At 45.4% G+C, this 14,089-nt stretch overlaps 1 protein-coding gene across 1 annotated transcript in view; it reads left to right on the forward strand.

Annotated features, from left to right (window-relative positions):
• LOC126237208 (allergen Cr-PI-like) overlaps window positions 1-14,089 on the forward strand; it is a 149,769-nt gene that overhangs the window by 87,771 nt on the left and 47,909 nt on the right. The window contains exons 7-8 of the mRNA XM_049947087.1: window positions 11,333-11,497; window positions 11,579-11,704. Of these exons, the coding sequence (XP_049803044.1) occupies window positions 11,333-11,497; window positions 11,579-11,704 (291 nt within the window). The remainder of the gene's footprint in view (window positions 1-11,332; window positions 11,498-11,578; window positions 11,705-14,089) is intronic.

Genomic DNA, 14,089 nt, shown 5'->3' on the forward strand with positions numbered 1-14,089 from the left:
TCCTCAAACTATTGTAGTCTATATGGGGGTCGGGTATGCTTCCTTTTCTCCCTGCAACCCCCTCTAGCAATTACGTTAAACATATAATATAAAATGTATTAACTTAAGAAGTAATTGAGATACACTACTGGCCATTAAAATTGCTACACCACGAAGATGACGTGCTACAGACGCGAAATTTAACCAACAGGAAGAAGATGCTGTGATATGCAAATGATTGGCTTTTCAGAACATTCACACAAGGTTGGCGCCGGTGGCGACACCTACAACGTGCTGACATGCGGAAAGTTTCCAAGCGATTTCTCATACCCAAACAGCAGTTGACCGGCGTTGCCTGGTGAAACGTTGTTGTGATGACTCGTGTAAGGAGCAGAAATGCGTACTATTATGTTTCCGACTTTGATAAAGGTCGGATCGTAGCCTATCGCGATTGCGGTTTATCGTATCGCGACATTGCTGCTCGCGTTGGTTGAGACCCAATGACTGTTAGCAGAATATGGAATCGATGGGTTCAGGAGGGTAATATGGAACGCCGTGCTGGATCCCAACGGCTTCGTATCACTAGCAGTCGAGATGACAGGCATCTTATCCGCATGGCTGTAACGGATCGTGCAGCCACGCCTCGATCCCTGAGTCAACAGATGGGGACGTTGCAAGACAACAACCTTCTGCACGAACAGTTCGACGACGTTTGCAGCAGCATGGACTATCAGCTCGGAGACCATGGCTGCGGTTACCGTTGACGCTGCATCACAGACAGGAGCGCATGCGATGGTGTACTCAACGACGAACGTGGGTGCACGAATGGCAGACCGTCATTTTCCCGGATGAATCCAGGTTCTGTTTACAGCATGATGATGATCGCATCCGTGTTTGGCGACATCACGGTGAACGGACATTGGAAGCGTGTATTCGTCATCGCCATACTAGCGTATCACCCGGCGCGATGGTATGGGGTGCCATTGGTTACACGTCTCAGTCACCTCTTGTTCGCATTCACGTTACATTTCAGCTGTGTTACGACCCGTGGCTGTACACTTCATCCGATCCCTGCGAAACCCTACATTTCAGCAGGATAATACACGACCGCATGTTGCAGGTCCTGTACGGGCCTTTCTGGAAACAGAAAATGTTCGACTGCTGCCCTGGCCAGCATATTCTCCAGATCTCTCACCAATTGAAAACGTCTGGTTAATGGTGGCCGAGAAACTGGCTCGTCACAATACGCCAGTCACTACTCTTGATGAACTGTAATATCGTGTTGAAGCTGCATGGGCAGCTGTACCTGTACACGCCATCCAAGCTCTCTTTGACTCAATGCCCAGGCGTATCAAGGCCGTTATTACGGCCAGAGGTGGTTGTTCTGGGTACTGATTTCTCAGGATCTGTGCACCCAAATTGCGTGAAAATGTAATCACATGTCAGTTCTAGTATAATATATTTGTCCAATAAATACCCTTTTATCAATCGCATTTCTTCTTCGTGTAGCAATTTTAATGGCCAGTAGTGTATTTATTGGCGGTTTGCTTCTACAAGTGTGGTAACTCAAAATATGGCATGTATTGCTGAAGGACAGGGTTATAAGCCATTCTTCTTCGCGGACACTACAGTTAATCCAACGATGTACGTAGGCATATTAGAGCTGTATGCTGTGCCATAACTTCCTCATGATGTGCTCTCTCAACACGTAGTCGATCGACTGCTTGACCCCCTAGAAACCCAGATATTACGTCGCTTGATTTCTTTTCTGTGGGGGTTTATCAAGAAACAAGTTGTCCAGACACCAGTTCGCGATCTGCCAGATCTACAACATCGCATTTGCGCAGCTATCCTAAATGTTACGCCTGCAATGTTGCAAAAATCTTGGCGGGAAGTGGATTACAGATTACTTGTCTGTCGCGCAACTACACTCCTGGAAATTGAAATAAGAACACCGTGAATTCATTGTCCCAGGAAGGGGAAACTTTATTGACACATTCCTGGGGTCAGATACATCACATGATCACACTGACAGAACCACAGGCACATAGACACAGGCAACAGAGCATGCACAATGTCGGCACTAGTACAGTGTATATCCACCTTTCGCAGCAATGCAGGCTGCTATTCTCCCATGGAGACGATCGTAGAGATGCTGGATGTAGTCCTGTGGAACGGCTTGCCATGCCATTTCCACCTGGCACCTCAGTTGGACCAGCGTTCGTGCTGGACGTGCAGACCGCGTGAGACGACGCTTCATCCAGTCCCAAACATGCTCAATGGGGGATAGATCCGGAGATCTTGCTGGCCAGGGTAGTTGACTTACACCTTCTAGAGCACGTTGGGTGGCACGGGATACATGCGGACGTGCATTGTCCTGTTGGAACAGCAAGTTCCCTTGCCGGTCTAGGAATGGTAGAACGATGGGTTCGATGACGGTTTGGATGTACCGTGCACTATTCAGTGTCCCCTCGACGATCACCAGTGGTGTACGGCCAGTGTAGGAGATCGCTCCCCACACCATGATGCCGGGTGTTGGCCCTGTGTGCCTCGGTCGTATGCAGTCCTGATTGTGGCGCTCACCTGCACGGCGCCAAACACGCATACGACCATCATTGGCACCAAGGCAGAAGCGACTCTCATCGCTGAAGACGACACGTCTCCATTCGTCCCTCCATTCACGCCTGTCGCGACACCACTGGAGGCGGGCTGCACGATGTTGGGGCGTGAGCGGAAGACGGCCTAACGGTGTGCGGGACCGTAGCCCAGCTTCATGGAGACAGTTGCGAATGGTCCTCGCCGATACCCCAGAAGCAACAGTGTCCCTAATTTGCTGGGAAGTGGCGGTGAGGTCCCCTACGGCACTGCGTAGGATCCTACGGTCTTGGCGTGCATCCGTGCGTCGCTGCGGTCCGGTCCCAGGTCGACGGGCACGTGCACCTTCCGCCGACCACTGGCGACAACATCGATGTACTGTGGAGACCTCACGCCCCACGTGTTGAGCAATTCGGCGGTACGTCCACCCGGCCTCCCGCATGCCCACTATACGCCCTCGCTCAAAGTCCGTCAACTGCACATACGGTTCACGTCCACGCTGTCGCGGCATGCTACCAGTGTTAAAGACTGCGATGGAGCTCCGTATGCCACGGCAAACTGGCTGACACTGACGGCGGCGGTGCACAAATGCTGCGCAGCTAGCGCCATTCGACGGCCAACACCGCTGTTCCTGGTGTGTCCGCTGTGCCGTGCGTGTGATCATTGCTTGTACAACCCTCTCGCAGTGTCCGGAGCAAGTATGGTGGGTCTGACACACCGGTGTCAATGTGTTCTTTTTTCCATTTCCAGGAGTGTATTGGCACTCGTATCGACTTGAACTGGGTGTGTAAAAAGACATATTGATTTACTGTACTTGTAGATTCATACCATCAATAAATATCTCAGTTACTTCTCAAGTTATTAAATTTTATGTTATTTTATGTTAACCCGGACACCCTGCACTTTAGAAGACACAAAATAGTGCAAAATCACCTTTTGCATGCGTTCAGTCTAAGAAATGCGTGAACGGCAGACAGAGTCAAACTCTTGGATAAGGAAGTCTACAAAATTCAATTATACTCTTTCCAGGAATGCACATCTATCCTCTACATGTAAGAACATTGCTGAGCTAATTATCGGTGGTCGGCCGGAGTGGCGGTGCGGTTCTAGGCGCTACAGTCTGGAGCCGAGCGACCACTACGGTCGCAGGTTCGAATCCTGTCTCGGGCATGGATGTGTGTGATGTCCTTAGGTTAGTTAGGTTTAATTAGTTCTAAGTTCTAGGCGACTGATGACCTCGGCTGTTGAGTCCCATAGTGCTCAGAGCCATTCGAACCATTTTTTTGACTGTTACTGTACGTCACTTGAACGCTCATGCTTAGCCAAACCACACTGATTGACAGTTCCTAAGGAACAACTGACACTTGCTAAGGGAAAACTGACAACAACTAAGAAACAACCGACAATTGGGACAGAGCACCCGACCAATGACAATAAATGGAAATGTAGAGGGCGGGGCGTGTTAGCTGCAGCGGAGCCTGTGTACGAACGCTCTGTACGCATTCGACACTTCATGAAGAACGATGTTTGACGAAGTTTGTTATGGAACATTTATCGCGAATCTCTCGCCCAGCGCAAAGTCCCAACTGACCGGAAAAAAACACAAGTGAATCATGTATATGAGTATAAGAACGGACCTGCAAGATTACAGGCCAATATCTTTAATATGAGTTTGCTGCAGAATCCTTCAACATATTCTCAATTCGAATTTAATAAATTTCCTTGAGAGGGAAAAGCCTGTGTCCACAAATCAGCGCGGTTTTAGAAAGCATCGCTCGTGTGAAACTCAGCTTGCTCTTTTCTCACATGAACTCCTGCGAACTATGGATGAAAGGTAACAAGTGGATTCCATATTCCTTGACTTCCGTCGGTGCTCCGTTGACGACTCTTAATGAAAGTACAAGCATACAGATTAGGTTCCCAGGTATGTGAGTGGCTCGAAGACTTCTTAAGTAACAGAACCCAGTACGTTGTCCTCCACGGCGAGTGTTCATCAGAGACAGGAGTCTCGTCAGGAGTTCTCCAGGGAAGTATGATGGGCCCGCTGTTAATTCCTACACATATAACTGATCTGCCGGACAGGGTAAACAGCAGTCTGCAGCTGTTTGCTGATAACGCAGTGCCGGCCGGTGTGGACGTGCGGTTCTAGGCGCTTCAGTCCGGAACTGCACTGCTGCTACGGTCGCAGGTTCGAATCCTGCTTCGGGCATGGATGTGTGTGCTGTCCTTAGGTTGGTTAGGTTTAAGTATTTCTAAGTCTAGGGGACTGATGACCTAAGATGTTAAGTCCCATAGTGCTCAGAGACATTTGAACCATTTGATAACGCAGTGGTGTATGGAAAGATATCATCGTTGAGTGACTGTCAGGGGATATAAGATGACTTAGACAAAATTTCTAGTTTGTGTGCTGAACGGCAGCTAGCTCTAAATGTAGAAAAATGTAAGTTAATGCAGAGGACTAGGAAAAACAAGCCCATAATATTCGGATAACTAATTAGTAATGGTCCGCTTGACACAGCCATGTCGATCAAATATGTAGGGACAACGTCGCAAACCAAAATGAAATGGAATTACCATGTAAGGACTGTATTAGGGAAGTCGAATGGTCAACTTCGATTTATTAAGCGAATTTTGGAAAGCTTGGTTCATTTGTAATGGAATCGCATATAGAACACTAGTATGACCCCTTGTTCAGTACTGTTCGAGAGTTTGGACTCCACATTAGGTCGGATTAAAGGAAATCATCGAGGGAATCCAGAGGCGGGCTGATAGATTTGATACCGGTAGGTTCGAACAACACCCAAGTATTACGCAGACGCTTTGTGAACTCAAATGGAAATCTTTGAAGGGAAGGCGGCGTTCTTTTCGAGGAGCACTATTGAGAAAATTTAGAGAACCAGCATTTGAGGCTGACTGCAGAGCTATTCTACAGCCGCCAACATACGTTTCGCGTAGGACCATAAAGATAAGATCAGAGAGATTAGGGCTCGTGTGAATGCTGTAATGTCTCTTGCAGCGGTCTCTCCGCGATATTTACAGAAATTTTATAAATCATATAACTCAGTACATATCTCGAAATATCTCTTCTTATCTTACCGATTATCAAGGCAAAGTAGTTTCAAGCCCAATTATTCCTTGGAGCGTCCATTTACTCCATGGAATAGCTTCTCTGCTATCTATGTTTTCTCTTGGAAAAAAGAATAGAGGACTTCTTGCCGATGAGTCGTGAAAGAAGGATGTATATGTATGTATTGTTGAGCTAGTCGCCATCTTGATGAGATTCTGTATGAGAAGGAATTTAATACATGAACTAAACTAAAGTAAGTGTGTTCGCGTATTATTTAACGGATTATTATTATTGACAGTGTCTGCTTACTACGCTGTGTTGCACGGGATCAGTGGGGAACGTCTGATTTACACTGGACGAACCTGCCGTTTTGCATGCTCAAGATATCCAGTTACTTCAAATAAATAGGCTAACACGGTCTTACCAGCAGATCTCCGGTCTTCCCCACGTGATCACCGAAAGTTAATAATTATTACAAATGTTTCCAGGAGATCGACTGACAATTTTCGTCGCACCGAGACTTCGAAATATCTTCACTGCCTTATGGAATTTAAGTTAAGCTTAATTTAATCAGGATAGAACAGTATTGAATTGTGTGAATGTGATAAGCCTGCTTTGTCAATGAAAATTCCCTTAATATACGCATGTTTTTACTATCCTGATCAGTGAAGCTAAATCAGGCCGGTGTGAGAGAGGTTTTTAAATTTTAGATCCCATACAAAATATATTAAAATGCTTAAGGCAATCGTTTTACCCTCGCTCTGTTTGCCAGTGGAACAGAAAAGGAAATGATTAGTAGTGGTACAGGGTATCTTCCTACAGGTACCATTCGGTAGCCATTTGAGTGATTACGATCGTGGACGAGCAGAGTTAGACAGCTCGAAGCCGGTAAAAGTGTCGAAACTGCGGCCACTGAAATGGACGTGTTCAAAACTGACATCTCGAGAGTCAGAAAGGCCGCTGAAGGTGGAAATGCTATGCGAAAGCATACCGGTCGTCACAGACGGATCACCAAACCGCAAGAGGATCAATACGATGCCCTAGCGGCAAAAAAGGAACAGACATCTCACTCCTAGGCATCTAGCTGCAGATCTTGCAACCGCTACCGGTGCACGTGTCTCTGCCAGTACCATTTCACAGGAGTTAAATCAGTCTGGGTTTCATGCTCGGAAGCCTGTTAAGTACATCCCATTTCATCCACATCATCATCGACAAAGAGTTCGTTGGTGTAGTGAGCATGTTGATTGGGGTAATAGTGATGTTCTCCGACAAATCCCGCTTCACTGTGGTAAGAGATTCTGGCCACCAGAGAGTGTGGAGAAAGAGAGGTGAACATCATTGGTATGGCGTAGGCATTACGATATGGGCAAGCATTATGCACAATGGCGAAACACCGCTGCGTATCTTTGTGAGAGGTACCGTTACAGCACAGCGGTATTGTAGGGAGACTATTCTGAATCATGTCAGTCTGTTTAGAGGCGCCGTAGGTCCCGCCTTTCTGTTCACGGACGAGGATGCCCACCTACACAGGACCGATGAGGTGCCGCACACATTGGAATGTGAAGATACTGAACGTATGAGTTCGCCTGTATACTCCCCAGGAAAGTATGGAGTGGCCTACATACTCCCCGGATCTAAACCCTATAGAGCCTGCATGGAATGCTTTAGGCGGACGTTTTTCTCAACGAACACCTCCTCTCCGAAACATGCAAAAACTGAAAACTGCCGTGAAACGGGACGGGTTCCGCAACAGTTTGGTAGCTAGTATCAACAACAATATCTATTAGTGACCGAGAGGGGGCATATTCCTAATTGAGAGTCAGATATCGAGCTTAATGTTTGGAGTCTCACCTCTGTCAAACATTCACGTTATTTATGTCTGTTATCCTGCTTTCCCATATGGCGAAACCTGTACATTATATTAAATATACCATAAATATACCATTCCATCTGAAACTTCCTGGCAGATTGTGTGCCGGATCGAGTCTCGAACTCGGGACCTTCGCCTTTCGCGGGCAAGTGCTCCACCATCTGAGCTACCCAAGCACGACACACGCCCCGTCCTCACAGCTTTACTTTCGCCAGTACCTCGCCTCCTAATTTCTAAATTTCACAGAAGCTCTCCTGCGAACCTTGTAGAACTAGCACTCCTAGCACTTGTCCGCGAATGGCAAAGGTCCCGAGTTCGAGTCTCGGTCCGGCACACAGTTTTAATCTGCCAGGAAGTTTCATATCAGAGCACACACCGTTGCAGGGTGAAAATCTCATTCTACCACTCCATCTGTATTAAGTATGTACTGAATTTCAAGTGGTCCATCACTGCCTGTGATTAATCCTGTCCGACTTTGTGCCTGTTCCTTAGCAATTGTCAAGCAGTGTATTAAGTCACGTGGTCAAATTTGACAAGGAATGCCAGTTATTTTATTTACGACATTGGCATTGGTTAAAACAACAAAACCAAAATCACGGTGTCAAGTGCTTAAACAATCAACGAAGTACAGTCCACAGGCAAAATACACTGAGGTGACGGAACACACACATACAGATGGCGGTCGTATCCCGTACACAAGGTATAAAAAAGCAGTGCTATTTCAGAGCGCCGGCCGCTGTGGTCGAGCAGTTCTAGTCGTTTCAGTCCGGAGCCGCGCTGCTGCTACGGTCGCAGGTTCGAATCCTGCCTCGGGTATGGATGTGTGTGCTGTCCTTCGGTCAGTTAGGTTTAAGTATTTCTAAGTCTAGGGGACTGATGACCTCAGTTGTTAAGTCCCGTAGTGCTTAGAACCATTTGAACCATTGGCAAAGCTGTCATTTGCACTTCGTGATTCATGTGAACAGGTTTCCGACGTGATTATGGCTGAACGACGAGAATTAACAGACTCTGAACGCGGAATCGTAGTTGGATCTAGACCCATAGGACATTCCATTTCGGATCCACAGTGTCAAGAGTGTGCCAAGATACCAAATTTCAGGCATTACCTCCCATCACGGACAACGCAGCGTTCTAGGCCTTCACTTACCGACAGAGAGCAGAGGCGTTTGCGCAGAGTTGTCAGTGCTAATAGACAAGCAAAACTGCGTGAAATAACGGCAGCAATCAAAGTAGGACGTACGGCGAACGCTTCCGTTAGGAGAGTGTGGAAGATCTGGTGTTAATGGGCTATGGCAGCAGACGACCGAGTGTCTTTGCTAACAGCACGACATAACCTGCAGCGCCTCTCTTTCCGATTTCACTTGGTAAGAGCTGATGGTAGGGTTCGAGTGTGTCACAGACCCCATGAAGCCTGGACTGAAGTTGTCATCAAGGCACTGTGGAAGCTGGTAGTGGCCCCATGATGGTGTGGGCTGTGTTTACATGGAATGCACTGGATCCTCTGTTCCAATTCAACCGATCACTGACCGGAAATGGTTATGTCCCGCTTTTTGGAGACCATTTGCAGCCATTCATGTTCCCAAACAATGAAGGAATTTTTATGGATGACAATGCTCCATGTCACCGGCCATAATTGTTCGCGATTGGTTTGAAGAACATTCTGGATAATTTTGCCACCCAGACCGCCCGACATGAATCCCATCACACATTTGTGAGAAATAATCGAGAGGTCAGTTTGTGCAGAAAATCCTGAACCATCAATACTTTCGCAATTATGGACGGCTATAGAGACAGCAAGGCTCAGTGTTTCGGGACTTCCAACGACTTGTTGAGTCCATGTCATGTCGAGTTGCGGCATTACGAGCCGGCCGGAGTGGCCGAGCGGTTTTAGGCGCTACAGTCTGGAACCGCGCGACCGCTGCGATCACAGATTCGAATCCTGCCTCGGGCATGGATGTTTGTGATGTCCTTAGGTTAGTTAGGTTTAAGTAGTCCTAAGTACTAGGGGACTGATGACCACAGAAGTTAAGTCCCATAGTGCTCAGAGCCATTTGGACCATTTTTGTGCGGCATTACGTCAGGCAAAAAGAGGTCTGACACAGTATTAGGACGTATCACATGATTTGTCACCTCAGTGTAATCCACACATGTTAAAAACATACTATTAATGCACAATGAGCAACGAATCACTTTCTTACTAAGGACTTGTCTGCATTGGTCGCAGATTCCCCTCAACACGCGGTCTCACTGCTGCCGGGAGGAGCGCACCCCCACTTTCTCGGACATTGTTCGTGACATTCTAAATAAGCACGAAATAACTTGGGCTGTTCATAACCTTTCTTATATTGCGAATGTAATAGTCAGATTATTTCGTAAAGTACTACAGTGCACAAAATGGAAAGAGTGTTTCATATGACCAAAAACGTTTATAATAAAAAATCCTTGTCCTGGAACGCGAAATTAAGACACTACCAAACAGTGGCCAGACCTGAAACTCTCTATGCGGCAGAAACACTTAAACTAACAAGAAATGGAGATCTTGAGAAACTAGAGAAGGTCGAAAGAAGAATTTTAAGGAAAATACTGGGAGCTAAAAGAAACGATAATGCTGAATACAGGTTAAGACCAAACAGAGAGCTATATCTGAAAACGGAGAAACTAACTGATGAAATGAGGAAGAGGAGACTACAGTTTTTTGGACATATATTCAGAATGGATAACAACAGACTAACCAAGCGGATATTCACATTACTCAATAGCTACAAATCCAAGCCAGCATGGTTCATAGAGACTGAAAAGGACATTGAAAATGCTGGAGTTACAATAGACACAATAGAAAACAGAACACATTTCAGAAAGGCAGTTCAAAAGGCAGAATTTCAGGAGAGAAAGAAAATAACTAGACGAAAGTGGACTCAAGAAGAAAGGGAACAACACTCTAAAAGGATGAAGGAAATTTGGAAACTGAAGAAATCTAATACAATGAAGAGTAGCCAAAGTTGATTCATCGTACCCTCCAAATGGGTTATTCGAAAGAAAAAAAAAGTACGTCCTAATGAGCTCATTGAACAGTGACTTTTTACTCATTTGCAAATAGTTATTTGACGTCTTATTGAATTAATAAAATGGTATTGATGTTATAGAATTGGCACACAAGCCGTACAACCGTACCCCAGCAGTCAATCATGGCGTAGTCTGCCCCGCTGGTTCCACATCAGTTGAAAGCAAGAGGTAACCTAACATTAGTGCCACGTGCAAACGATCACGTGGTCTCAAACATTGGTCAATAATTTCTTTGTGGCGTCAGTTGCCTGGTGTAACAAGTAAGATACTTTTGATGACAGCAAAATAATCACGGCTACAAGACAGTGTGCAAGTCGCACACTTGTATGCTTTGCAACTCGGCTAAACACATGAAGGTGGAATGTCTCCCCGAAACCAAGTGACCACAATGCGATTAACTTGGCTCGGGAATTACCCAGGACAACTACTTCCTAGAGCAGATTTCGTATTGGTTCTGTCTATTTCTATAGTATGTTTCGCAGTTACTCTTACATACTTCTAGAACTAGTGGAAGTTGAGTCAAAAGATACAGCTTTATACATGAACACAGGCCCAGTTATCGTGTGCTTCCATGACATAGATACACTACAATCAACTCTAAAGATCGTGTGTCGTATGGTTCCCTAGACGACAGACGCATACATGAATAGTAACATCGATGACGACTAATGTGAGCAGATCTACATCCACAATGATTTCAATTTAAAATTTGGAAGCAGTGTCAGATTTATACTAAGCAGTCACTGTTTATATTTCAGAAAAACTACACAGAACACCCCCTGAGGAGGCCAGAGGCCATTGAAATCCTCGGAAACATAGTCGAAGGCAACGCTGATTCCTTAAACGAGAATTTCTATGGATCGCTTTACCGTGGTCTGTTAACGTCTTTCAGTCGAAGTGAAGACGCATTTCCAGCAAAGCAAGTAAGTGCGCCATTCTTTTTGCTTTCAACGGAGTCAAAGAACATTTGTAAACAGGGTTTTAACGAATTAATGCTCACACAGGTTCCCACCTTCATGGAAAATCCTGCTACAGCTCTGAGGGATCCATTATTCTACAGAGCAGTTAAGAAATTGCTGGGGGTTTTCAACCGTTTTCAAGATCGCCTGGGACCATATAAAAGAGAAGAGGTGAGTGGATCTTTTTTTTTGTCACATTGATTTTTGTCACAATCTTATGATGGATGCACTGTTTATTTATTACAAAACTAAAAGCATATCGTTGCAGCACAGTTTCATGCACTCACGCACTCATGCGCGCGCGCGCGCGCGCACACACACACACACACACATATTCCTTTGAAAGGGCACGGCCGACTTCCCTCACCATCCTTCTCTCATCACATGGGACCGATGACCACGCTGTTTGGTCACCTCCCACAAATCAACCAACACACACACATACAAACAGAAACACACAAGCAAAAAAAAAAAAAAAAAAAAAAAAAAAAAAAAAAAAAAAAAAAAAAAATTATGAGAAGAGAAGATATGCACTTTCAAGGAAAGGCTAGGGGATACCATTTGTTATTGGGTTATGTTAGTGAAATGGAATGCACGAAGGGACTTCAAAAACAAAGTTAAACATTATAACGGTAGACCAAGTAACTTTTACTGAATGCAGCACTACACTTCAAAGTGACATAGATACATGACACTAGTTTTCAACGTAGTCACAAAGTCTCTGTGAACAACGGTCGTAATGTTCCACCAATAATTTAATGCCTCGACGATAGAGGTATGCTCCTTGGTCACAGAGCCATTCGAGAACCAGTGATTTTCCTCGTAACTGTAAAAATCTCTTCCATTCCGCACCCCCTCCTCCCCCCCCCCCCACACATGTTCTTTCAGCTTGCCGAAAACATGGAAATCGCATGATGAAAGATCTGCAATTCCCGGTCACCATCATCCACGTCTATGTGGCGTTGGTCAAATTGTTGGCACCATTTCACTAGGGCAGGTCGCAACATTGCATTTGGTCCATATATCTCCAGAATTTCACTGTGAATCTGTGTACGATTCAGACGTTTTGCCCACAAGAATCATACTGCACCGCCTACTTCCACTTCGGAGTACGTTGGCTGTTGCTGTGCCATTTCAATCCGTATTGCAATGCCTCTGCACTTTGTGTACAGGAAACCCGGAACATGTATCCACCTCTGACAATGAGCCACTCTTGTTGCGCAATGATCCGCGTGGGACAATAGGTGTAACTTATTTTCTGATGTCCCTAAGTATATAGAAACTTGATACAAAATATTTCTACTGTATTCGGATCTATGTAAAAGACATGTTAATTTATCCCCATGCCACCTTGTTTGCGTTAGTAACAAACATTTTTTTAATTTCAAATAACGTCACACAATGTGAACTATTTGCAACATGCTATACAGAATTACTGTCGGCGGGAAATCCAGGATGTAACAAATAGGTAGACCCAAAGTTTCGGGTCACATCCCTGTCACGCAGAGAAACTACGTTATATGGACCTTGATCCAGAAACACTTTCTTTTATCTTAGAACTACATTGTCCAGTTTATTTTATTTAGCGTATGATACATAACAATCACAAAAACACATAAAATACAGTACCACAGACACATTAAAATACAGTTTAGATCTTTATATCGAAGCCATTGATCCAATCCACCATTTCGGAAGTAACCAGATTCGAATCCACTGGATTTCCAGGGAAGGCACGGAGGGGCAGTCCACTGCTATATGCTTCATTGTTTGTGGAACGTCAGCACAGTCACAGTATGGGGTGTCCACCCAACCCCATTTATGAAGAATCGAAGAACATCTTCCCACACCACATCTGAAACGGTTAAACCTGCTCCAAGTGTGTCTTGGCAAGCTGAAACCATTGAGCCTTACTGTTGGATCTTCAACTTTCAAGATGCCCTGTGGAGAAGAAGATGTCCATTCTTTCCGCCAGCTGTCTTTGGGGTCGAAATGGCTCCTTAACAATTCCATGGCTGTTTTACATGCCGGTTTACGGGACTTCAACCTGGATGATTCTAGTTGTCTCACATCTTCGTGAATTGCGAGTGACGAGCTATTCAGTATTCTTGACAACAGACGACCAAGATGCTTTTGTCTTCTGATGTGAGAAGGTGGTATGTTACACAACGCCGGCAGCCATTGAACTGGAGTAGCAAGTAATGTTCCAGATATATGCATAGTGTGACGAAGTTGAATGTCCACAAGGTGAGTGTGGCAGCTATTAAGCCATACTGCAGAGCAGCACTCTGCTGAGGAATAGACGAGTGCTGGAGTAGATGTTCTCAATGTTTGGCGTCAGCTCCCCATGATGTACCAGCTAGACGCTGAAGAAGGCTATTACGGCTCTTCAGTTTTGCAACAGATTTACGTAATTGGGCTTTATATGTTAGGATCCTTTCCAAAGTCATACCCAGATATGTAAGCATGCCATTAAACCGTAATGGTTCAAATGGCTCTGAGCACTATGGGACTTAACATCTATGGTCATCAGTCCCCTAGAACTTAGAACTACTT

Source organism: Schistocerca nitens, chromosome 2, assembly GCF_023898315.1.
Source record: "Schistocerca nitens isolate TAMUIC-IGC-003100 chromosome 2, iqSchNite1.1, whole genome shotgun sequence".
Taxonomy (NCBI): Eukaryota; Metazoa; Arthropoda; class Insecta; order Orthoptera; family Acrididae; genus Schistocerca; species Schistocerca nitens.